General features: G+C 43.7%; 1 protein-coding gene across 2 annotated transcripts in view; it reads right to left on the bottom strand.

The window, feature by feature from the left end:
- The window catches only part of FBLN1 (fibulin 1), a 100,295-nt gene that overhangs the window by 17,138 nt on the left and 56,499 nt on the right, over positions 1 to 26,658 (bottom strand). The window contains exons 15-16 of one of the 2 annotated variants that reach the window (XM_063134359.1): positions 3,764 to 3,906; positions 3,007 to 3,138 (exon numbers count right to left, since the gene is read on the bottom strand). In XM_063134359.1, coding sequence (XP_062990429.1) covers positions 3,007 to 3,138; positions 3,764 to 3,906 — 275 coding nt within the window. Of the gene's footprint in view, positions 1 to 3,006; positions 3,139 to 3,763; positions 3,907 to 23,356; positions 23,803 to 26,658 lie in introns of those variants that run through there. The other variant, XM_063134360.1, reaches the window with a different exon arrangement.

Raw genomic sequence — 26,658 nt, 5'->3', positions numbered from 1 at the left:
ACCTTTAAACAAATTAAATTCATTTCCCCCCTCTCTCACCCTCATGACAGCCCTGCAAGGTAGGCCTGTCCTAGGCCTGTGGGGTAACTTTAAAACAAATTAAATTAATTTCTTTTCCTTCCCTCTCTCTCAATGCTTAGCCAGGGCCACCTTGAAGTTGTCGTCATGATTTTCCTTGTCCCCACAGAAAACAAAAACTACAACTCCCAGCATGCCTTTTGCCCAGAGCTGCGCCCGCCTTCCCTTCTGCTCCTCATGGGGTCTAGTAACTGAAGCAGCCAACCCAGGCGCTCTCCCTTCAGGCCCAGGATGGCGAGCCACTTCCAGATGATGACTGCCACAGCCTGATAAATCTTCCCTCCCACCCAAGGCTATTGAAACAGAAGAGTGAATGGAGGAATGACTGACAGCTAAGGCTAGAATGAAATGGTGGGCGGGGCTAGTGGCAGTTAGGAAAGTCAGTGGGGGCTGAGTTTGGGCTGAGAGATAGTGATGCCAGTACTACAACTCTCAGCATGCCTTTGGTGGCCCTCAGATGCCCATGTCCTCTGAGAGGCGCTTTCCTCCTCTCATGGCTGATACTGCTCCTTGACAGAGCATCAAGGAGTAGCATCGCCAAGGAGGGGAGGTAAGCGGCTGTCAGTGGACATGCACAACTCCGGCCAAGTCCTGCTGGGACTGCCTCAGCCTTCACATCTCACCCATGAAGTGCTCCATCAGGAAGAGCCTGTACTGAAGGGGCGAGGCTGGGCTGGGCACTTGTTCCCCTTCGTCAAGCCTGTTTCTGGGCATGCACAGAGTGCTTCCCTTTCCTCCTTCCCTCCCTCTTAAGGGTGAAAACCTGATATCAGCATGGGGTGCCTTTGAGCATGTCCAGAGTTTGGCTTCTCAAAGACATGCTGTTGTATGTACATATGATTTTAAAACCCCACATGGCAGGTGGGAGGAGGCACCGCAAATGGATGCAGCCCATTTATGTGGGTTGTTTCCTTTTATGTGGAGTTGGGTCGGCTGACTTTAGGAATCACAATGGCCGCCAAAGGCCAGTAAGTCTTTGTCTCCCACCCTAAGGCATGCTGGGAGTTCCGCCCAAGGCATGCTGGGAGTTGTAGATGTAAACCTAGTTTTTTATTAAATTCATTAAAAATACTTAAAACCCCAAAATTCATATTTTTAGTTTTTTTCTGATCCATGTACACGAAGACCTGTCTGGGTGAACAGCATTAAGGCAGTACCATATGTGGAAGCGGGTAAACATTTAGGCACATACGTGACACACACATACTTTCCGCTTTATAGGTAGAGATAAGTGAATGGTTGCCATTCACTCCTATGGGAAAAAACTAAGGTGCTGGGCTGTGATGCTGCTTTAGGGGGCAGGGATCTCTCTGCAACCCAGCACATATTATTATTGTATTATCATCATCATCATCATCAGTTATATTTCTATACTGCCTAATAGCCAAAGTTCTCTGGGCAGTTCCAAAAACTAAAACCATAAAACACAGTATGATAAAATATAATATAAAGCAATGCATTTTAAAAATAAAACTGGAGAACTAAAAAATTTTTACTGACAGAGAGAGAGAGAGAGACCCCGCAGGGGGGATGCAATGCATGGATTGCCTAGAGACCTATTCCATTCCCGGGGCTCCCCTTGAGACCTGCAAGTTCTCCCTCTGCCTACGCAAACAGCCTCCCCTGTCACAATGACAGGCATTTTGGTAGCATATAAATAATACAAATAAATCAACCACGCAGTCCATCATCTTCAGCCTCAACACAAAATCATCCCCCACGTATTTAACTGCTGTTTTCCTAAACGTCTCTATTTAAGACTGGGAGGCTTACAAGCCTGCATTAACAAGTTCTCTCTTGGCACTCAAATTCACATTTATGCTTGATAAATTATGAAATGAGCCTAGACTGTTGGTTTGATCTGAGTAGCTGCAAAACATTAAGACAATAGCACCACCTTCAGGCAAAGCTATGATGGGTTATCTAATTTTATATGCAGGAGCAATTCCCCCCGCCCTCCCCTAGCTTTTTAAAACAACATCAACAACAAACAATACGGATATGCAAGTTCATGGAAGTTCATCAAGACGAGTCCTGCTAGTCTACAAAAGTAACCATCTGGTTTGCCCAGCTTTCTAATTTATCCTTATATTTCCCAGGCCACACCACCAGCTGGATCAGAATCTTAAGTCCATGTCTATTCCAAACATCTGTTCCCATTTCAGCTGAAGAGAATTAAGTAACTTGCTTAAAACTATTTAACTTTGGGTGGTTTGTGACTCATCTGTACTCTATCCTCCTGCCTCCTTGCAACAAACACACACTATTTCTAAAAAAAAATAAATGCTGACGGTTTGCTTTTTCTAGAGGAATACTGGACAATTTGAGAGGGGAGGTTAAGGGATGAATCCACCTAAAGGTAAGGAATTTTTGAAACTTCTGATTTAAATGGGAGAGATTTAAGTTTGCGTTTAACTCTTCAACTAAAATCAATGGGACTTTAAAGTGCTTGACTTTCACAGGATCACACCCCAAATGTTTGTGGCTCAATATGGAACTTTGATATATTGTCTTAGTTCAATAATAATAATAGTAACAGGACTTGTTGAGAAAGAGAAGCACCTGCTTTAAAATCTTTATCTTTGGCTGGGCCATATGCCCATATGTTATCCAATTCTCTCCCCACACAAGCTGGAATTATACAACTTCTAAAATCTTGCTCATACGGAAGAAGAAAAACGCTTGTTTTTTCAGACAAAAAGGCATTTTATGGGAACAACAAAAAAAAAAAACTTGTTATATTATATGTTTCTTATTGAGATTTTCTTATTGTATTTTTATTTTACTTGTAAGCTTCCTTGTATACTTAATGGTGGGGAATACATAATATAAATAAATGAATAAATAAATAAATATCAGGCTCTCCTAGTGAACCTGGTTATTCCCTTGGGCGCAGTAATAATGACTAAAAGAGGGAACGTTTCTCACCCACAGTCATGCCATCCATGTAGCGCTTGATGATATCAAAGGAATCCCGTAGATTTCCTTCGGTGATGTCAAAGATGATGTCTGCCTGGTTGGCTGGGTAGGCTGGTGTGACGGCACGAAGGAAAATGATCTCTGAGAGGAAAGATATCGAAAGCAAGCTGAACGTGGCAATGGAGAAAAACCCATTGAAATCAGCACGATGCAATCTACTTCAGTAACTACAGGTAGGAAAAATTTAGCAGAACAACAGCAAAGCAACAGTGTCTTTCAGATTGTCTTATGGATGGTGTCTGGTTTTGTTTGTATTTATGCTTTTTATGGTTTAAAATTTTGTATATTTGTTTTTAATGTTCACTGTTTTTAACCTTTGTAAACCGCCCAGAGAGCTTCAGCTATCGGGCGGTATATAAATATCATCATCATCATCTTTCATCCTGAAGTGCTTCCTCAGGAAGAGCAGGGAAGCATTTCCTCAGAATTGCAATTGAAGTCCTGAGAACCTGTGATTTCAGAACCTTGTTCTGGAACCTGCACAGCAACTACACATTTGTTATCTAGAAGGAAACAATATTTGCATATGCTCCTTTTTGTGTGAGTGCTATTCTACACTATGGCACCATGGAAACATTATTCTTTTTCTTTTCTTTTTCCCCCCGTAGCAGATGGTCGCTTGACTCTAAGCAATGATTTCTTTTGGCGGACCTTCCCTGGTGTTTAGGTTACGGGCTAATTCTACAGAGTAAGGAAAACTGTTTACCTTCAGGCCTCGTAAATTCCCTGAACGTAGGCAGTGAAATGACCGTGTGGGAAATGGTGTGAATTGGATCTAACACGCAGTTGACATCGTTCTGCCGGCAGGACTTAATGCATCGAACAGTATCTGTCTTCTCATGCCTGACACTAAGAGGAAGAAAGGGGGGAATATTGAGCTTGAAATGGACTGTATTGTATTGCAAGGATTAGGGCTGGCCTAATCCAAATCTGGGAGAGCCCTTGGGCAAGACACCCTCAGCAAAAGCCCTCCCTCAGTAAGTCTACTTTATCCTCACTATTGTCACCAGCTGCTATTTCTCCTCATCCTCTTTCTTATTTGTTTGCTTGACAGAGAAAGAGTCACTGAGCAAGCAAGGGGTAGCATCAAGGGGTACCTCCCAGAGTGCAGGACACAGAATAATGGGCTCAAGTTAAAGGAAGCCAGATTCCAGCTGGACATCAGGAAAAACTTCCAGACTGTTAGAGCAGTACAACAATGGAATCAGTTACCTAGGGAGTTGGTGGACTCTCCCACACTAGAGGCCTTCAAGAGGCAGCTGGACAGCCATCTGTCAGGGATGCTTTAGGGTGGATTCCTGCATTGAACAGGGGGTTGGACTCGATGGCCTTGTAGGCCCCTTCCAACTCTGCTATTCTATGATTCTATGATCTACTTAGGCCCAGCCCAAGGTAGGTTGCAGCTTGAAGCAGGGAACCAGCACCACTGCCACCCATTTCTTGATGTGCTCACTTCTCCGAAGTCACGAGTTTGTGGGTCCTTTTTATGACATCATCAACCTCCAATGCCTCTCCTGCTATTTTCAAGTGGGAATCTGCCATTTTATATTTTTAAAAAACCAAAATGCGGTAATAAATGGAAATCAAGCTACAAAACAGCGCCATCTCCTAGTGGTAAAATTGAAACATATGGGAAGGAACTGGCAAAAACAGGGGTGGGGAGAACACACATTGTGGTGATTGTTAAAGCCGCAAAGACTCCAGAAATCAAAGCTCTGGTAAGTCTGCAGGATTTTTGCTAACTGTGGAGAAGGCCTAAGTGTTCACAGGTCAACTTTACCAAATTCTTGCCTCTCAAAATGTGAACACAAAGAAGAGGGAGAAAGATCTGAGGGGACTGCAATTCCATCACATCCGAGGCAACGACCAGGTTTTGGATAAACCTTATTGCTATAAATTGGAGGAAAACCCTAGTCAAAATATGGTATCAACGGTAACATGAGTTGAATTAAACCCATTTAGAGTCCAGAAGTCGTTGTTGAGTTGCAACTGCCTTCAGCCCTAGCCATGACTGGCAGGGGCAAGGGATGATGGGAGCTATAGTCCAACATTGTCTGAGGCCCACAAGTTGCCCACTCCTGCTCAAAGTCCCAACTACTGTTGTCATCAGACATTTTGTGTGGATTTTCTACATGTTTTTTGACATGTGAAAGATTTCATAAGATTGTCCTGTTTAACAAATTGTAGGAGATAAAATTCCAGTTGATCCATTATGTGTTCTTCAACTTCCTCTATTTACTCACAGAGGAAACTGATACAGAAATGGCTATTGATTGCTGCTAAGCTATTACTCATTACTGGTGATGAGATCTATTTCACTCCCCACCCCCACTCTAGTTTCACAGAGTGGAATACCGTATTTCTTCGATTGTAAGACGCCATCGATTGTAAGACGCACATTAATTTCAGTACCACCAACAGAAAAAACACACACCTAAGACACACCCGCGATTCTAAGACGCAGCCCATTCTTAGAGATGTTTATATGGGGGGGGAAGTGTGTCTTAGAATTGAAGAAATACGGTAATATCTATCTATCCATCTAATTTGGGAAGAAAATACTAAAGACCATAGTTTTGTACAGAAATGTTCACTATTACTTTGAATGACAGCTGATCTACTATAGTAGCTGAAGGACTGATCTATGAATCAGGTTGACACCTTGCAGGGTAATGTCCTCCGCAGCCACCTGCATGTATACTATTGAGACAGGAAGGAACAATGGATGTTGGCACAGTGATACAGCAACTTGGCAGTGGCAGCTATGGTGGCTATTTTGACACCCAGTTTCCTGTGCAGCTCCTTTCCACTGCACTAAAATCCAGCAAACATATCTGCCAGCATCAACTGTGAGAGCAAACACAAAAATTTTAAGACTACTGACACTTTTCTTGAGGTCTACTGGGCTTTGACTTGACTTCGGCTCCCTGTCCAGGTACCAGAATTTTTTGAAACCCCAAGTTGGCAACTACAGGTGTTGGGGATGGATGATTTATAAGCATCTCTGCAGCTGGTGAAATCAAGGGGGAAGATGATTGGCTTTGTCCCATTTAGATCAAAAGACTTCAGACTAGAAACACTTTTCACATTTTATACTATTATAGCTCTTTGGCGAGGGGAAGCTATAACAGCTTAATGGAATGAAGCTACTTAGAGAACCATGTGATTATGAAATGGCAACAACCAAAATGGCTGAAATAGTTTCCCTTCTGTTCCCTCTCAAAATGGCTCTGCTACATTGGACTTGGCAACACTCAGTCCTGGATTGGTGGCAAGATCAGAATAAGATCTCTTGTTATTTACCAAGGCTAAAAGAAAAGTCATGGCTGAATACCAGCAGGAAGCAACCATTTCTTCAAAGGAACCATAGCTGATATTTGGGGGAAGGGTGGGAGATGGAGAATAAGTTAAAGATGTCAAGTGAACCCAGTGCCTTGGGGCGGGGAATGACTCCGGGTAAAAGCCCCAAATCCAACATAGTAGTTGCTTTGGGGGTTGAGCTTTAGATTTTATCTAACTCTTTGGTATTACAAGTTGAACTTTTTCCAGGTAATCAAGTGGGTAGCATGAAAAATAACAACTGAGCAGGTGTTAGCAGGGAGCCAAGAGGAATGAATTAACTGTATAACTAATATGCAACCATTTAATTTCAATTACCATTTCCCCCCTTCAGAACAGATTTTTTATTACAATTGTGTGTGTGTGTTGCCAGCATTATTCAACCATAACCTAAAGCCAACGTGCATGAAAAACTACTTAGGATGGATTCCCATGAACAATGGTTTATCTGAATTCTAGGCACATTGAGTCCCCACCCCTACCCCAGGGTTTCATGCCACGTTGAACCAGTCTTGCAATTACGTTTTCAACATTTGTCCAGATCATGGCCAAGTTAAAATCAATTTCTTTCCAATAAAGTTTTTACAGGGTTGATTGAATTGTGCTCTGAAGAAAACAAATGGAAGGCAGCACCCATGCGCAGAGGAAACAAGAGACGAGAGGGCCGTTGGGGAAGGTTTGGAACCAGGAAAGGAAAATAAGTGACTACGCTATTGAGACAACACTGCTTGAAGTCCTGTGGAGGCTTCCTCCTGCCTGTGCCCATCACCCAGTGGCTCCTGTTGTGTTTATTTTTCATTTATTTTTATTTTATTTGCAAGATTTACAGGCCACCTTTATGGGTGCAAACCCACTGAAGGTGGATGCAGAGGCAAAATATAAATAGGAATCAATTTAAAACATTAGTAACAACCAACAACAATAACAAAATCCAAAAACATTCAGCCCAGAAAGGTACAAAACCCCAATAAATATGAACAGCTAAAACCAACAGCAATCCAATAAAACTTACTCCTTCTAAGATAGGGTGACCATATTTGGGAAACCAAAAAAGAGGACACCTAGTGTGTGTGTGTGTGGGGGGGGAAGCAGCTTTCTGAGTCCTGCAAAAAATATGTTATTCCCCCGCCACCTTAAAGAACCCGATTGGAGTGGAGGAGGGGAAAGGATTTCATTCTGCACCACCACCATCCACTCCAATTGGGGCCTTTTCTATAATGTCCATGAATGACCCACTTTCCCCTTTAAGACCTCAATTGGAGCTCAGGGTGGGGGAATGATGTGCCTCAAGAAAGCATGTCACTCCCTCCTGCCATGCTAATGGCAGCCTTAAAGAGGAAGGTGTGTCATTCCTGGACATTATTGAAAATTATAGAAAATCCCCCCTGACACCATGGAAAGAACAAAAACCAGGACAAATCCGGGGAAATCCTGACAGTTGGTCACCCTATTCTAAGAGAATGCAACAACATCTAAGGCCAGCTGTATTCCTCCATCCAGAGGTACCCACAACATCTTAAGTTTATCTGGATTAAGCCTCTGGTTGTTCACCCTTACCCACCCCATAACTACTTCCAGACAATGGTCTAAGGTTTTCACTGCCTCCCTAGGATGATCAGATGGAAATAAGAGGCAGAGCTAAGTAACATACACATAATGATGGCACTTCAGCCCAAATCCCCAATTAACATCCCCCAGCAGTTTTATGTAGGCCAAACTTCTATTGCTTATGGCCAAAGTCCATTGCAAAAAATCAAAATGTAGTTGTTAAAAAGCATGGGGGACAAGACAGAACCTTGAAGCATCCCACAATGGCCATGGGGTGGAACTTCTAATGCTTAGACTTTCCCAAACTCCCAAAATCTACAGTTGTAGATCACAAGCTGAATATGAGCCAACAGTGCGATATGGCTGCAAGAAAGGCAAATGCTATTTTGGGCTGCATTAATAGAAGTATAGCTTCCAAATCGCATGAGGTACTTGTTCTTCTCTATTCAGCCCTGGTCAGGCCTCAGCTGGAGCATTGCATCTGGGCACCACACTTCAAGAAGGACGCAGACAAGCTGGAGTGTGTTCAGAGGAGGGCAACCAGGATGATCAGGGGTCTGGAAACAAAGCCCTATGAAGAGAGACTGAAAGAACTGGGCATAAAGGGCATAAACATAAAGAACATGTTTAGCCTGGAGAAGAGAAGATTGAGGGGAGACATGATAGCACTCTTCAAATACTTAAAACGTTGTCACACAGAGGAGGGCCAGGATCTCTTCTTGATCCTCTCAGAGTGCAGGACATGGAATAATGGGCTCAAGTTACAGGAAGTCAGATTCCGGCTGGACATCAGGAAAAACTTCCTAACTGTTAAAGCAGTGCGATAATGGAACCAGTTACCAAGGGAGGTTGTGGGCTCTCCCACACTAGAGGCCTTCAAGAGGCAGCTGGACAACCATCTGTCAGGGATGCTTTAGGGTGGATTCCTGCTTTGAGCAGGGGGTTGGACTCTATGGCCTTATAGGCTCCTTCCACTCAACTATTCTATGATTCTATGAAGTTAGCAGGCTCAGGAAACTTGAGCCGGAACATCTAAGCTGCTTACAGCCCCAACCTGAACATCACACTCAACCTGCAAGTAGCAATATTGCCCTGGGAGGGAACCATATCACACCTTAACAACTTAGTTTCTCCTTACAGACAATACCAGATTCAGCTGTGCAGATGTAGCTCCCCGGCTAGTCCAGTAATCTGTGGATTGATCGAGTCCATTTTCCTATAAAATTCACATGAGCTCAGCTCATGTGCTCCCCCCCCCGCCCCAGATTTGGTCAAGATTAGAGAACAAATAATTTTATTTTTGATTCTGGAACATGGTAATTTCCAATATTTAACTTTCCTTCCCAGCATTTGTTTGCCATTTCATTTTGTTGTTGCTTCTGCCATCTGTCCAATTTAATTTGCGAGCCTCTCATGTGAAGAACCTTATATTAATTCTCCGCCGGAAAGCACCTCAATGGTGCTGTATTGTTATGCCTATTTAAACATTCCGGTTTTTTGTAACATAGAATTATCTGTCTGTGATTTAATCTGGGCTTCAGTGTGTTTTTAAAGTGCTAGATTCATACATGCACTCAGTGAAATACTACAATGCATCAAGGCAATGGGCCGAAGTCTTGTGTTCCTTATTTTGTAGCTGGAATATTTTATTTAAGACTTTGAAGCCGAACTAAGCTTTTGTTCTCGTCTCTAGCATGCTGGGCCCTCATGTGTAGTTGACTGTGTCGTGAACCTGCTACTACATCTATGCATCAATGCACATTGTCCTTGGAGTGAAAAGACTGTGTTTGCCACTGAGTGTGCACTTGACAGAGAGGTGCTGTTCACTCAACACAATAACCCGTACTCATGGCTGAGTGTGGGTGTGGCGTTACACCCCACAAGTCAGTTCCCAAATGTATGTCTGCAGTTTGTAAGTCTGTGGTTTTTAGAATGTTGGCCTGAGTGGGCGGAGTTAGAATGTCTTGGGAGGGGGGAGGAGTGATATATAAGGGAAGGACGGAGGGGATTGCGGGGGACTTTTCAGGTCCTCTTAGAGTCTTTAGCACTCTCTGAATGTTAGCTCTTGGTGTTCAGAGTACTTGGGTCTGGAGAATTTGAGGTTCAGGGTAGAGAGTGGTGTCTTTGGAGTGTGGTGTGCACATAGTTGATGTATATTAATCAATACAGATAATAAAGCAAGCTCAAGAGTGATTGTGTGAGAGAAAGGAAAGTGCGTATGTGAATGAGTGAAAGGATTGGATGAAAGGTTTCAAAAAGGGTTTTAAATGTTTTATTTGAAACAAAGCTTTTGAACTTTTAAAAATAAATTTTGATTGTTTTGTTTTTAAATTACCACAAAAATCCCACGTGTCTGTTTGGCATTTATCATCTGAAGTTTACACATTTAGCACCCACTCTGACAATAATTCACCTCAGCACATATAACTCACAGTGTTTTATTTTATATATTGAAATCCTTCTCCATTTAACCCCTTTCTCCATATAGTTTGGAGGAAGGTGATTTTTATCCCTTGCCTCAGGCATATCAAGCGGTGGTGCTTGGCTTGAGCAGGGAGTAGCCGCGGCTGGGCCTGGTGTTCAGAGCCCGTGTCGTGGATAAATCAGCGGTAGTACCCTGCCGTTGGCAGGAAGGCATGCACTTGCTTCTTAGCAGTGGGAATGGGCCAGCTATTAATTGCCTCTACTTTGCTGATTATTGGGGCAAGGGTCCCACTCCCCACTCAATGACCTAGGTAAGTCACCTGAGGTTTCCCAAACTGGCACTTGGTAGCTTTTAAAGTAAGACCTGCTACCTCTATAGCATCTAGCACCTTCCTTAGATGGATTAAATGATCGGGAAGGGATTGACTAAATACGGCAATATCATCAATGTAAAGTAGCGAAAACTCGGAACCTGCTACTACATCTATGCATCTATGCACATTGTCCTTGGAGTGAAAGGACTGAGTTTGCCACTGAGTGTGCACTTGACAGAGAGGTGCTGTTCACTCAACACAATAACCCGTACTCATGGCTGAGTGTGGGTTGTTTTGAACTGTAGGTTGTTTGTTGAACCATAGGTTAGCCTTTTGTCTGAACAGGCTTTCCAGAGGGTGGTTGATTGTGTTGTCTGAACACAGCAGGGTTAGCTTGTTGCACTGTGGCTTGTTAACCACTCTGAACAACCCAACAACAAACCATGGGTTTTCAAGGTAGCTTGTTGAAAAAATAAAATAAGCCACACTGCATAGTTAACAAGCCATCCTGGATGCATTCAGACCAAATGAAAACCCACAGTTCAACAAACAACCCACAGCTCAAAGCAACCCACACACTCAACCACTGGCTCCCTGGCAAGTGTACCTGGGTCATCAATGTGTTTACAAATACATCTGTTGCAATGTTACTTTATATTTATATATACACATCTTAAAAGTAGGCTGCAATCTTAAGAACAGTGCAACTACTTTTGGACTTGCAAATCCCTGTTGAAACTGAGAATTTCAAACAGCATGCTGTGATATGACAACATACACATAAATCCCACGAGACATGCCCGAGCCTTTGGCACACCTAAAGCCTACTGGATAGGCCGGTATGGGGAAATATTTTCAATGTTCTGTGCCCTCCAAATGTCATGATAGTATAGATGCTATTGACAAGCACATGGAGTGAATAAAAACAACTAAGAAATATTACACATGCACAAGGCAAATTAGAACAAGAGGTGTTTACATGCTAAAACTAAAAGCCCCAAATAAAGATGAATGAATTAACTAACAAAGACTAAAGACAGGAAACAAAGTGCAAACCTCCATGTATTGGTCATAAACCAAATCAGTACTCTTAAATTCACATAATTCTGTGTTGGATTGTAGTAGATTTTTTTTTTTTTTTAATAGGGAGGGACAGTTTCCCTCCATTCTCTCTCATTATCCTTCCATGGTTGGCTCTGCTTCATGTTCTGTTCCATTCATCTTCCAATTTTACATGGAAACATTTCTGTAGTTAATCTAAAGTTTGGCATATGCACATTTTGTTCTGGCCAGTTGCCCGATTCCTTCCATTTGTTCACATGATTTTATTCCACTCCAGGTAGCGATGAATTAGAGTGATTATGCACATTAAATTAAAACACTACTTGGAGTGCAGAGCCTTCTCCACACTTTTATTATTTATTTAATGTATTTAATATATTAAATGCCTCATAAAATAAATTACTCTGTTGTTGTTGTTCTCCAGGTCCGATTCAAAGTGCTGGTATTAACATTTAAACGGCTTGGGGCCAGGTCATCTTCAGGGGTCCTTCTCCGTGAGCCCCTGCCAAAGGAAGTGAGGCAGGTGGCTACCAGGAGGAAGGCCTTCTCTGCTGTGGCACCCCGGCTGTGGAATGAGCTCCCTAAGGAGGTTCGCCTGGCACCTACACTATAATCTTTCATACGCCAGGTACTAAGACCTTTTTATTCTCTCAGCATTTTAACAGTCTATAAAATTAATTTTAACTTTGCTGTTTTAAATTTGAATTTTAAATTTGTATTTCTGCACTGTTGCTGTTTTTATCCTGGTTGTGCTTTTATATTGTATTTTATATCATGCTTTTATACTGTTTGTTTTATACTTTGAATGGTTTTAATTTTTGTGAACTGCCCAGAGAGCTTTGGCTATTGGGCAGTATAAAAATGAAATAAATAAATTATTATTATTATTACTACTACTACTACTACTATTTACATTTCTATACCACCCCATAGTCAAAGCTCTCTGGGCAGTTTACGAAAGATTAAAAAATTCAAAATTTAAAACCATGAAAACATACAACAGACACAAAGATAGCATATGTATAAAAACAACTTTGAGCTATCAGCCAAACCTAAAAAACAGATCCGCCATTGATTAAAATCTTATCACATGCTGCTAATGCCCGGAAAAAGAGAAAAGTCTTGACCTGGTGCCAAAAAGATAGCAATGTAGGTGCCAGGCAGGCCTTGTTGGGAAGATCATTCCATAATTGGGGAGCCACAACCAAGAAGGCCCTTGTTGCGGCCTTCTGAGCCTCCCTCGTAGTAGGCACCTGGACAAGGACCTTAGATGTTGTGTGTAGTGTATGGACAGCTTCATGCCAGGATAGGCATTCTGTTAGGTATTGCAATCCTGAGCTGTGTAAGGCTTTAGAACCAGTGCCTTGAATTGGGCTCGGAAACATACAGTCAGCCAATGCAAGCGGGCCAGAGTCAATCTTATATGTTCGTACCTCCTGGTTCCTGTTAACAATCTAGCTACCACATTTTGCACAAGCTGCAGCTTCTGAACCATCTTCAAAGGCAGCCCCACATAGAGTGAATTGCAGTACTCTAACTTAGAAGTTACCAGAGCTTAGACAACTGAAACCAGGTTATCCCTGCCTATATAGGGGTGTAGCTGAGCCATCAAACAAAGTTGGTAGAAGGAACTCCATGGCACTGAAGCCACCTGAGCCTCAAGTGACAGAGATGGTTTTAGGAGAACCCCCAAGCTATGAACTTGCTCCTTAAGGGGGAGAGTAACCCCAACCAGAACAGAGCATCCTCCATCTGGTCAGAAGAATCACCCACTAATAGCATCTCAGGGCTCATCTACACCAAGCAAATATTCCACTATGAAAGTGGTATAAAAGCAATATATAAGAGGTAGGAGCCACACTACTGCTTTATAGCGGTATTGAAGTGCACTGACAACGGTTGGGGCCCACTAACACATACCATATACCACTTTCATAGTGTAGATGTGTCATGGGCCCAACCATTGTCAGCTATGTACCACTATAAAGCAGTAGTGTAGATTCTGCAGTGCACTTCAATATCACTATAAAGCAGTAGTGTGGCTCCTGCCTTTTATATACTGCTTTCATACCGCTTTCATAGTGGAATATCCTGCTTGGTGTAGATGAGCCCATAGTCTTGTCTGGATTGAGTTTCAGTGTGTTAGCCCTCATCCAATCCACTGCTGCAGCCAGGCACTGGTTTAGCACACCCACAGCCTCACCTGATGAAGATAAGGAGAGCTGTGTGTTATCAGCATACTAATGACAGCACACTCCAAAACTCCAGATGACTGCACTCAGTGGTTTCGTGTAGATGTTGAACAGCATAGGGAACAAAAGTGATTTTTATCTAGAACAAATGACATTTATTGAAAATTGTGGACTTCCAGATAACCTTGTCTGAAGCCATTTAAGGTTTAACCCTATGCATTTTTAGGATTACTAATATTAAGGGCTTTGTGTCCATTGTTTCAAATCTGAGAACAATTCTTAAGACAATGTGTGTAAATATTGACTATTTGTATTCATGAGATTATGAGATACCATACAACTGTGAATTATATGCACATCCACACACCATGAACTCTCTAATATGTGGTGAGAAGCAAAACAACAACTAACTAGAGTGACTAAGAAGAGACTGATCAAGATACCCTCCTTTTGCCTCAAAGGCCTTAGTTAGACCTAAGGATTATCCCAGGCAAATGGAGGGGTCGTCCCTGCCTGCTCCTGGGATTCCCTGTGTGTCATTTGGATACACAGGGATGATGTGGACAACCATCTGCCAGAGATGCTTTCCTGCATTGAGCTGGCAGTTGGACTCAATGGCCTTATAGGCCCCTTTCCAACTCTACTATTCTATGATTCTATGATCCCGGGACGATCCCGGGATATAGGCCTGGTCTAGCCATGGCCTCAGTCTCATCTTGGTCATTGCCAGCAAGTCAGGAGTTAGAGCAAAATAGAAATTGCACTGGTCATTCCAGTAGTAAGACACATACTCACTTCCCTAGTAGACGTTTCTGGGTGCCTAAGAACTTTTGGGTATGAGTGGAGTCTCTTGAGGTGTGCAGAGGAGTGTAGCCTGCTTCCCTTTGAACTCTGGGTGCATTTCGCAGATATGTGCAAGAGCCAGCTTGGTTTCCTCCAACAGAAACAGAATTTAGCAGTGAAATCTAAATGGCTCTGTCATAGCCATTCTGCATACAGGGTGCATTGCAGTTAATGAGAGTTTAATCTTCTATTCCTGGGAATAGAGACTGTGAAGATTCTACAAAAACTGCATCTTTGATCTGCAGACTACATAATTTTGATTTCTGTTGAATTTGGATTTGTAGAGGAAGAGGGGAGAGGTTTCACAGCCCTGATTAGAAGGTGCACAATTTTGTATGGGCTAACCTGAGACAAGATTGAAAAGAATTCCTTTTTAGGGGGTGTCAAGGGAAGAAAAAGACATTAGATTTCTCTAACAGAATGTCATGTGTTCAATAGAATTATATGTGGGAGTGTGCATGTGCACTACAAACCAATCCTAAAACATGAATATATTTGGATTTGCCCAGAAAAAATAGTAATGAAAGAATTCCCACTCCTTGGTCATGCACTGGCTGGATTACTAGTTACATTTAGTGGGACGTATCCAAATGTGCAAGACGTTCAAGAAGTGCCAACAAAATATACACAGAGGCACTATGTATAAGTAATAATAAATGAGGGTGTTCCCTGGTGCGCTCTTTCTCTGTCTTTTTTATGTACAGAACACTCCGGAAAGTTTCCCAGCACATCTATGATCTGCATAAATCACATTCATGCCAAAATAACTTCTGCAGATGTTCCTAGTATATATTGTAGTACATTCTGCTCAAGTGGATTCCCAGCAGATTTACCTTGAGTAGAGCCAGCCACAAGATTTCAAGGCCACTTACCTAATTCCAAAACAGACTTTGTCTGGTTTTGAAGCACCCCGGAAACAGCTGTCAAGATCTGGACCATCCCGCAGACACACCCCGGATCCCAGCTACCTGGGGTAGCAGAGAGCCATTGGTTTCATACAACATCCATGGTGCCTTGAATACTTTCCCGTTTTTCAAGGTACATTCTGAATTGCACTGTGCATTGTAACTACAGTTATGCTGCTGTATATCTCAAAATCTGCATAAAGGGGAAATTGATTTTAAGTGTGAAATTATCCTGCATTTCATCCATGGCTAACTGTAATTGGATGTGGAAATTGGATGTGGAAATTAAACAAGTTTATGAACTTCTCCATGTCTTATAGCCCAACAACTTGATTTCTAAGCAGCCTTTGACTCAATTAATAGAAACAGGTTATGGGCAAAACTGGAAGAGTTAAACTTAGATCGACGTCTCTTGATTTTGTTAAGTCTGCTGCACGAAAACTTGAACATCCAAGTGAGATTTTCTCCTGCTGAATGCATGACAGATAATATCCCAGTATCTCGAGGAGTCAAACAAGGGTGTGTCCTGGCCCCTCTTCTCTTTAATCTATTTGTAAATGATATAGCTCTTTATTTGACTGGTGATTCTTTTCCCCCAGTAAAATTAGAAGGATACTGTCCTTTCTTCTCTATGCTGATGACCTGCTCCTCATTTCACACACCCAGATTGGCCTACGTAGTTTAGTATCAACATCGGCTGATTAATCCCAAAAAAACTTACTATCAACTATGGGAAAATGAAAGTTATGGCTTTTGGACACAGATCTCCATTGCACAAATGGAGATTAAATACTCATACGATCGAGCAAGTATCATCATATCGCTATCTGGGTGTTCTTTTCTCAGCTTCAGGAGGCTGGGATGCCCATTTTAAATCCTTGAAATTAAAGACAAACCAGCAATTAAATGGACTATTGAAGTTCTGGCGCACAAGGGGAGGTTGCCTGTGGCTTGGCCTGAACAGCATAATTAAGGGAGGTCCTTCATTAGTAAGGGAAGAACCTCTAGGACTGCCCTAAGTGCCTCCCAGGAGCGCTGCTGGAAGACAGGAATGCCTTAGAGCCTGGATTGACACCCGTATCTCACCCTAGATAGTCAGGTTGCTTACCTGTAACTGAAGTTCTTCGAGTGGTCATCTGTGCATTCACACTGATGGGCTCTGCGCCTGCGCGGAGTCTCATCCAGAAACTTCCATAGCCTAGAGTTTTGGCGGGAACCCTATGCGTACTGCGCATGTCCTAAGGGGTTCCCGCCCAAGACCCTCAGTTCCTAAGTGACCGACGTTGTGGCCAAAAAGTACTGAGAGCAATATTTACACATATATAACATTATGCATTATATACCCACAACACCAAGAAGGGAAAGGCGGGTGGGTTGTGTGAATGCACAAATGACCACTCGAAGAACTTCAGTTACAGGTAAGCAACCTGACTTTCTTCTTCGTGGTCTCTGTGCATCACACTGATGGGCGAGTAGCAAGCTAACCTACCTTGGAGGTGGGGTGGGGTTGTCATCGTAGAATTTCAGAGAGGACGGCTCGACCAAATGTGCAGTCTTGCCTGGCACGTACGTCGAGACGATAATGTTAGATAAATGTAGAGGGTTTTGCCCAAGTTGCCGCTCTACAAAGTGTCATCAGTGGAATGCCTTTCCCAAAGGCGACGGACGTAGCTATAGCCCTTGTTGAGTGTGCTCGGACTTGTGCTGGAATTGGAAGCTTTTCAATCTCGTAAGCTAGTTTGATAGTTTGTACCACCCAAGAAGAAAGTCTTTGAGTAGAGATGGCTAGTCCCTTAGACTTGCCAGAGTAAGATATAAATAATCTGGGTGTAAGTCTGATTGATTCTGTTCTGGCTTTGTAGAAGGCTAAGGCTCTTTGTACATCGAGTGAGTGCATAGTGCGTTCAATTGGTGTTGATGGCATTGGAAAGAAGGAGGGAAGGATGATGTCCTGACCAAGATGAAAGTCGGAAACCACCTTTGGAAGGAAATTGACATCAGGATGTAAGACAGCTTTGTCCTTGTGGAAAGCTAGATATGGAGGATCAACCCCTTAGTGCTGCAAGCTCTCCCGCCCTTCTGGCTGAAGTAATGGCGATTAAAAAGGTGAGCTTGAGAGTCAAAAGTCTCAGGTCAATGGTTGCTAAGGGCTCGAACGGAGGTTTGGTGAGCGCGTGTAGGACGACGGAAAGACTCCACGTAGGGACTATGGATCGTGCTGAGGTTGAAGTATTTCGTAGACCCTTTAAGAAACTCTTCACAAGAGGGTGTGAAGAAATCGGACATGAATTGGTGTGTCCTTGATATGCCGCAATGGCTGCTATGTATACCTTTATGGATGTTGGTTTTAGGCCTGATTGGTGTAATGAGTAGAGAAATTGTAGTACTTGAGGTACTGATGCAGATAGAGGATTAAAATGGGTGTTTTGAGCGAAGATTGTGAATCTTTTCCACTTTGAATTCCTAGATTCAAGAATGATATGTCGAATAGGTTCTGGCAGAGACTGTGGGTCTAGGATATGATCCTCCAGGCTGTTAGTCGTAGTGTTGTGACATTGGGGTGTCTGACTCTGCCCTGATGGGTCGACAGTAGGTCTGGCAGGTGAGGTAGTTTGTAGAATTGGTTATTTGAGAGAAGTAGCTTGGTGAACCAGGATTGGTGGGGCCACCATGGGGCTATGAGGATACAGTTGGTGTTGTCGTCCTCTATTTTCGCCAATACCTTGGTTATTAATGGAAATGGAGGGAAAAGGTAGAAGAGGATCCCGTTCCATGGAAGGCTGAACGCATCTCCTAGGGAGTCTGGGCCGTTGCCCGCTCTGCTGCAAAAAGCTGGGCATACGGAGTTGAGATGGGTGGCGAATAGATCTACCGTTGGAGGTCCCCAACGGGTAAAGAGATGAGTGATGACTTGATGATGAAGTTGCCACTCGTGTGTATTGTGTTTGGTGCGGCTCAGAATGTCGGCGATGGTGTTGTCTTGACCGGCGACATGTATTGCTGTCAGGTGTATGTGGTGTGATATGCACCATTTCCATATAGCTTTGGTGAGGTGAACGAGGCGGTTGGAGTGTGTTCCTCCTTGTTTGTTGAGATAAAAAACTGCGGTGGTATTGTCTGATGCTACTGTTATGTGTTGATGTTGGAGAGCGATGGTGAAGGATTGGAGGGCTTTTTGTATGGCGAGAAGCTCTAAATAGTTGATGTGGTTGGCTGCTTCTGTCCTTGTCCAGAGAGCCTGTATTTTGAGTGGGCCGCAGTGAGCTCCCCAGCCGGAGAGTGAGGCATCTGTTGTCACAGTCATGGTTGAGGGTGGTATGCGAAACGGGATGCCCTTGGTGAGGTTGCTTGTATTTTCCCACCACCGTAGTGAGTTCTTGATTTTTTGTGGTACGTGAAGTATTGTGCGATGGTTGTCGGATTGAGTGCTGAAAACGCATATGAACCAGTTTTGGAGGTCTCTCATGTAAAGTCGGGCATGAGCAACTACGGCTGTGGTTGATGCCTTTTAGCCCAATAGTCTTTGGATTGTATGAGCAGAGACAGCGTTGCGTTGTCTTACCCTTCTTGCAAGAGAGGATAGTACGGTTGCTCTTTGAAGAGGAAGGAAAGATCTGTTTAATATGGAATTTATGTTGATTCCTATGAATTTGATTATGTGTGTGGGTTGTAATGCTGATTTTTCAGTGTTTACACACAGGCCAAGGTTGTATAGTGTCTGTAAAGCGATGAATAGATGAACTTGAAGCTGTTGGCAGGACCTTGCGACGAACAGCCAGTCGTCTATGTAGGGATAGACTTGTATACCAAGAGTCCTCAGATGGGCGCATACAACTGCCATGCATTTGGTAAATACACGGGGCACCGTGGCTAACCCGAATGGGAGTACTGTAAACTAGTAAGGCTGGGTTCCGATTAGAAAACGGAGGTATTGTTGGCTGTTTTGGTGTATAGCGATATGAAAATAAGCGTCTCTTAAGTCTATCGTGGCGAACCAATCGTTTTGCATTAAGAGTGGGGTGATATTTGAAAGGGTTACCATTCTGAACTTTGTTGTTATTATGAAGTGGTTTAGATCTCGTAGATCTAAAATGGGTCTTAGTCCTCCATCTTTTTTGGGTACTGTGAAGTAGCGGGAATAAAAACCGCTGAGTATTTCGTGTTTTAGTAGTGGGCGAATGGCACCCTTGGATAAGAGGGATTTTATTTCATTTTCTAGGACTTCTGATGGCTTTGTTATTTTTAGTCCTGAGAAGGGTGGGGAGGTGTCGAATTCTATTGCATAACCTGTTTGAATTATCGAAAGTACCCACTTGTCTGTCGTGATGCTTTCCCAAGCGTGGAAAAAATAGGAGAGATGCTGATCGAAGAAGATGGTGTTTGCGTTGTGTATGCTTTGGTGATAGTCAAAGATGCTTATTCTTTGTGGGTTCCTGGCGCTTACGGTAGGCAGGAAACTTTGTAGATCCATATTGAGGGCGTCTTGGTTGAGATTGTTGTTGTTGGCGCCGAAAGGGTCGGTCTGTTTGGAAACGGTTAGAAGGTTGGTACTGTTGTCGGTACCATCGTTTTTGCCTAAAGGGTTGTTGGAGTGGTACCAAGCCCATCTTTTTGGCATTGGTTCTAGCCTTTTGTACAGAGTCCATGGTGTCGTCAGTTGTAGCATTAAATAGTCCAATGCCGTCAAAAGGGAGGTCTTCTATTCTTGTTTTTGCTTCCTGTGAAAGGGCTGTAGAGCGGAGCCATGCATGTCTTCTGAGAGCGATCGCAGCCATCATTGTTCGAGTGCCGCAATCGGTTTGATGTCTGGCTGAAAGTATTTGTTGTTTTGCAATGTTAGATGCCTCAGATTGAAAAATCCTGGCTAAGTCTCTACGATCGTCTGGGAGGTAGTCGCATAATGTTCCTACCTTTTCCCACAGGAAAAGTTGATACCGGGCCATAGCCGCTTGGTAGTTGGCAACTCGCATGGTAAGGGATGCTGAGGTATATACTCTGCGCCCCATGAGGTCAAGTCGTCTTCCCTCCTTGTCTACGGGGGATGCATGAAGTCGGTGAGATTTGCCCTGGGATGATTCTACTATTATGGAATTGAGGGGCGGGTGTTTAGTAAGAAAAGATACTTCTCCTTCTTGAACTTTGTACATGTTGTCTAATCGCTTAGAAGCTGGGATCATCAAGGATGGATTGGTCCATGCCTGTTGAGCTGTTTGTAACAGAGTAGGCAGGTACGGTATCGAGACTTGTGTAGGATTTTCAGTGGTCACGGCATCGAAAACGGGATCTTTTCGGCGTTCTATTTGTTGTTGTGTTTCTAATCCTAGTGTTCTAGCCATTCGAAGAATGTGCTCAGAAAAATTTGCTACGTCTTCAGGTGGAAAAGGAGGCCGGCGGGATCCTACGATTGAATCTGGCGATGGTGTTGATGGTGCACGGGACTGCAAGGAGGAGGAGTCGGACTTGTAGTCATCTGAGGAGTCGCGAGATCGAGGATGTGGATGCCGTGACGAAAGGTTAGTATCCGTTACGGGAGATGGTGGGCGGCTCGGTATCGAGGGCGCTTCTCTGTGTCTTGTCGGTACCGGAGATTGGCGCGTAGTGTGATCTCGAGTGTCGTATCTTGAGGTCGGTGGGGACCGACGTTGGTTGCAAGGAAAATCGAGTTGGTGTTGGTGTCTCGGTAGCGGAGGTGATCTGGCTCGGTATGGAGCATGATGTCGGTACGGATCGCGCTCGTAGTGAGGAGGACGATAATACTCCCAGTCCGAGTATTCTGGTCTCCTTCCTCGTGAATATTGAGAAGATGCATCCCAGTGAGGGGATCTAGATCTATCTCTTCTGTGTTGAGCTTGGTCGGCTCGAGTTTGAGTTGGACTCGGGACCAGAGGCTGTATTTGGCTAGGGGAGGCTGGTAAAATAGCCTGTCCTGCCGTGATAGGAGGTGACGGCTCCACTAACTCTCCATCTGAGACCAAGGGTATCATTCTTGATGTCGGTACCAGCAGGGGTGAATGAGGCGGAGTTAGTGATCTCCTCGGTACCGGGATTGGTGTTCGTCTCGGTACAGGCATGGGCATTCTCCTCGGTACCGATGCTTGCCCTTCCACTGATGGCGAGGGCGGTGCCGACGTCGGTATCAAGCGGTGAGGAGATGCTTGCTCCCTGCGTTTCTTTTTCTTTTGTGGGTCAATGTGCTTGGTCTTTTTAACCCTTTTGGCACGTTGTTTAGCCGGAGGTGGTTGTGGAGGCTCAGGCATCACGAAAGTCGACTTTGTTGGGGATATCTGAACAAGGTCTAGCCCGCTGGTGTCCTGAGTTTGAGTAGGTGTGTGTTTGCTGGTATGAGATGGAGTCTCAACCGCTCTTAGTGCCTTATCCCAGAGTAGGGATCTGAGGCGATCTGCTCTGTGTTTACGTGTTTGTTTGGTAAAGGACATACAGTGGTGGCAGGTTTCTACCTTATGTCCTTCGCCTAAGCACAAAACACAGAGTGAGTGTCCGTCAGTGGGTGGAAGTTTTCCCCCACAACGAACACACTTTCGGAAGGGGGCCTTAATGGCCATACGCCAAAATGTAGCGATCAAAGATCGCGAAAATAATCCGAGGAAAGAAAAAAACGCAAAGATAAAGATTGAATAACAAGACGATAGTAAAGATAGAATAAACTAAGAAATAATAAACTTTTTTTTACTCTAGGTAGTTCGACGAACGGAGAAGTCGGAGGTGAGTGTTGCCACAATGGCGGTAAATGAAGAACTGAGGGTCTTGGGCAGGAACCCCTTAGGACATGCGCAGTACACATAGGGTTCCCGCCAAAACTCTAGGCTATGGAAGTTTCCGGATGAGACTCCGTGCAGGCGCAGAGCCCATCAGTGTGATGCACAGAGACCACGAAGAAGAACACTTGTTATCTATCCTGGTCTTAACGGCTTGGGCACTCACCAGAAAAAGTTGCTCTCTTTCCTCTTAGACACAGGGATGATCTAATTGGTGCTGCCCTTGAAGACGACTTGGAAGTTTCAGCTAGTGCAAACTCCAGCAGCCAGACTGCTGACCTGTACATCCCACCAAGACCACTTAAAGGAATTGCATGGGCTGCCTATATGCTTCCGGTCGGAATTCAAGGTGTTGGCAATGATAAATGGCTTGGGACCTCGATACTTGAGGGAACGCCTCTCCCTATAGATGCCTGCCCAAGGGAACAGCCCTCCTCCACATCCCACCAACGTGAAACATATGCTATGGTGGGACATGGGAGGGGGCTTTCTCTGTGGTGGCACCCCGGCTGTGGAATGCCCTCCCCTTGGAGGCCCAATTGCCATCAGTGCTGGCCTCAGTTCACCGGCAAGTTAAAGCATGGCTTTTTCACAAAGCCTTTGATGGCTAAATTCACCAAAGTTGCATATAGTTTTCATAGTTTTTAAATTCTATACCAGTTTTAGCTTAATTAATGGTTTGTTTTTAGCTATGTATATTATTGCTTTTTACCATTTGTATTATTTTATCTGTATGCTGCCCTGAGATCCTAGCGATACAGGGTGGGATATAAATCTTTTAATAAATAAAATAAATAAATTTGAGGGGGGGGAAGCAGGTAAGGAGGAATGTTAAAAAAAAAAAAAGGTTATAAACAGATAACGATAAATAAAATGCAAATGCAGCATGCAGGAACTGATTTCTCATTCAAACTTTATTTTTTTAAAAAATGGTGAGAAGGAAGCCGCTGCCGAGGGTGAGATCAACGGATGCCAACATGCAAGCGATCAGAGTTGTGCAGAGATAAAGACGTATAGCTTGGCTAAGAAGGTGCTGACAGTTCCACGACGGAAGAGTTGCATCTCAATCGTCAGGAGGTGGTCTCTGGGCTCTGGGTTCTGCTTCTGCATGGACACTACACCACTGTAGCTGCTCACCATTTTGGTGGTGAAAATACCCTCCTCATTCCCGCTGATGATGGAGAGCTGAATTTTATCCCCAGCAACAGTACTGGTGGGGCCCATACGGAAAATATCAATGGGAACTTGAATGTTGGTAGGAAAAAAGAGGTGATAAGAAGTTATTCTCAAGGGCAGCCTCTGGCATTCCTTATTTTCGTGACAGGGCAAGCGCTCACAACGACTGCAAGAAAAGGGAGAAGACAAGACAAGGGAGGGGGGATTAGCAACCATTGCACAAGGAGGAGAGGAAAAGAGAAGGAAGTGAAAAGGAGAAGCCAAGGCTATTTTGACTCAGTACGTCTTCAAGGCAATTGCCCACATAGAATCATAGATTAGCAGAGTTGGAAGGGACCTACAAGGCCATCAAGTCCAACCCCCTGCTCAATGCAGGAATCCACCCTAAAGCATCCCTGACAGATGCTTGTCCAGCTGCCTCTTGAATGCCTCCAGTGTGGGAGAGCCCACAACCTCCCTAGGTAACTGGATCCATTGTCGTATTGCTCTAACAGTCCGGGAGTTTTTCCTGATGTCCAGCTGGAATCTGGCTTCCTTTAACTTGAGCCCGTTATTCCGTGTCCTGCACTTTGGGAGGATCGAGAAGAGATCCTGGCCCTCCTCTGTGTGACAACCTTTTAAGTATTTGAAGAGTGCTGTCATGTCTCCCCTCAATCTTAACTAACATAACTAAGGTGGGTGCATAGCTCAGTGGCAGAGTTCAGACTTTGCATAAAGAAGGTCCCAGGTTTCTCCAGTGGAAGGAGCAGCAAGGTTGGCAGAGCCCAGCAAGGAGCTCATTCAAGAGCCAAGGATGATAGAATTCCAATGGCGCCAGGCTGGTCTTGAAATTCCACATGAGGAACACAGAACCCCTCATCCCAGATTTACAACACGTTCTAAACTGTGACGCTTCCTTGACCCCATCTTCCTTGAGCGTAGTCCTTCTTCTTTCATTCCACAGGTGAATGCAGTGAAGCACACTTCTTGTTACTTCATTCATTCATACATATGGAATAAGCAATAGAAGCTTCATCTTGCGATGTATTACTTCAACAGCCCTCCTCCCGCGAAGTACTGGAGAACCCCGGTTAAAACTATTCACTATAATAAGAAGCTAGAGCTGCCAGCAAAAAAACCACACCCCTTTTCCCTAAGGAGAAGCTATTCTTCCAAGGCAGATGGTAAGGTGCTGAAGCTGTCCTGTGTTTGGGCTCCTCGCTTTTGGGAAATTAAGGGCTGCCCCATTCTTCTCCTTAGACAGAATTCCAAGAACGTCATACTTCTCTTAAAAGCAAAACAAAAAACTTCAAAGCGCATAGTTTCTAATGATACCCACTAAATGTTTTGCCAGTATTGAGTTCCTGATCATCTCTGCTTGCTCGACTTCACCACTGACCAAGACCTTTGCCTACTCACTGCTACACAATGTTTCTCTCTGACATATTGAGCCAGCTTGCTACCATATAGGCATTTTGAACTTAACCCCTGCAATCCACAGGCATTGGCCATGCCGGATGGGAGATGTAGCCCAAAATAGGGCCGGCCCTCCTATGAGGTGGGGGTAAGCCCCTGCCTTAGGCAGCGACAAAGCAGGAGGAGCAATGAATTGCATCACGCCCCACCCACCCTATATAGGATAAAAACCCACCGCCTATCATTCAATGACTGAAAATCTTACTGCTCTTGCTGCATTTGAATGTATGGAATTCAAATGCAGCAAGAGCTGCATTACAACAGTCAGTTTAGTCTCTATGCTTATATTAATGTATATATTTGAAACGTAACTGTTGAATCTTTTTTCTCATTTTAAAATTAAATTCGTTCAATAGTTATTGTGAACAGATATGTTGGATATGTTTGAATATGTTTCTTTTTGGGGGGTTGTTTTCTCCTTTTTTGTTTTGTTTTGTCATAACTGCATTTTTTAAAAAATAAACACACACACACACACACACACACACACACCTTTGCCCATGCACTTGAAGTTCAGGGATTGGACGGTGTTTTCTGAACAACGATTTCCTTGCACCATATTTATGAAGAGGTGTGAAAATACAAAGAAATGCATCAAGTATCCTCTCTCTCCATGCATGCAGTTTAGAATAATGTTGGAAAGAAAAGTGAGGGGGAAATGAAAAAGTGCTGATTCCGAAATATATTGTTGGATGCAGATAGAGCTGTGGCTGGGAAGTTAGAATTGTTTAGAAATCATCAATCTCTTTATCTTATTTTTTAGTACCCCACAATATCCACCACACATTTCATTATGGGTTTACTTAAATGTGTGCTAATGATTCCACCCTATAGCCACAAAGGGGTAGCTTCGAGATACTACTGGTTTTGACGTCCAAAGTTCAGCCATGGGTCATGCACCACAAATGACTGTGTGCAATTAGATTCGAAATACCAATCTACCCTTCAGGGCTCAATTTTAAGTTGCTCTTACTTATGTGGGTAGAGGTAAGTATTCAGGGCAGACCTTCCGCTTATTACTGGGGACCCAACAAACTGAAACCGCTCAGGCGAATCCAAATCCACTACGTTCTCTTATGGATTTGCCTAGCACGTTGTTAGTCCATTTGCTTATCTGTAGGTGTCACTGTGGAAGAAATCCAAGGGGCTGGAGGAAGGGTGCTATGGGGTAGGGGGAGAGAAACCGTTGGGCAGGATAAGATTTCCTGTAGCACTAGAGTTCTGAAGAAGTCTTTCCGTAATCCCTTCAGCACTCTGTAATTATATTAGCCACATAAACCTGAAAAATAAATAGTATTACCAAAAAGCAAAACACACACACACACACACACACACACACACTTTTGGCTCTAATTTTATTATTTTAACTTACCATTTGGGGATGGGTTTCTTTTTACTCCTTTTTTCATCCGTGGTTATATTTGGCTTAATTCCAAAGCCACAGAGTTTAGAGGCTGTTGTTTTTTACATGTTAAATATTGGGTTAAATATTGGGTTACATATTGGGTTATTTATAAAGAACAAAAACCTGGTCAAAACACCAATTCCAGGGGGTGGGGGAATGAAG

Source organism: Elgaria multicarinata, chromosome 9, assembly GCF_023053635.1.
Source record: "Elgaria multicarinata webbii isolate HBS135686 ecotype San Diego chromosome 9, rElgMul1.1.pri, whole genome shotgun sequence".
NCBI classification, from domain to species: Eukaryota; Metazoa; Chordata; class Lepidosauria; order Squamata; family Anguidae; genus Elgaria; species Elgaria multicarinata.
This window is presented reverse-complemented; position numbering and strand designations above follow the sequence as displayed.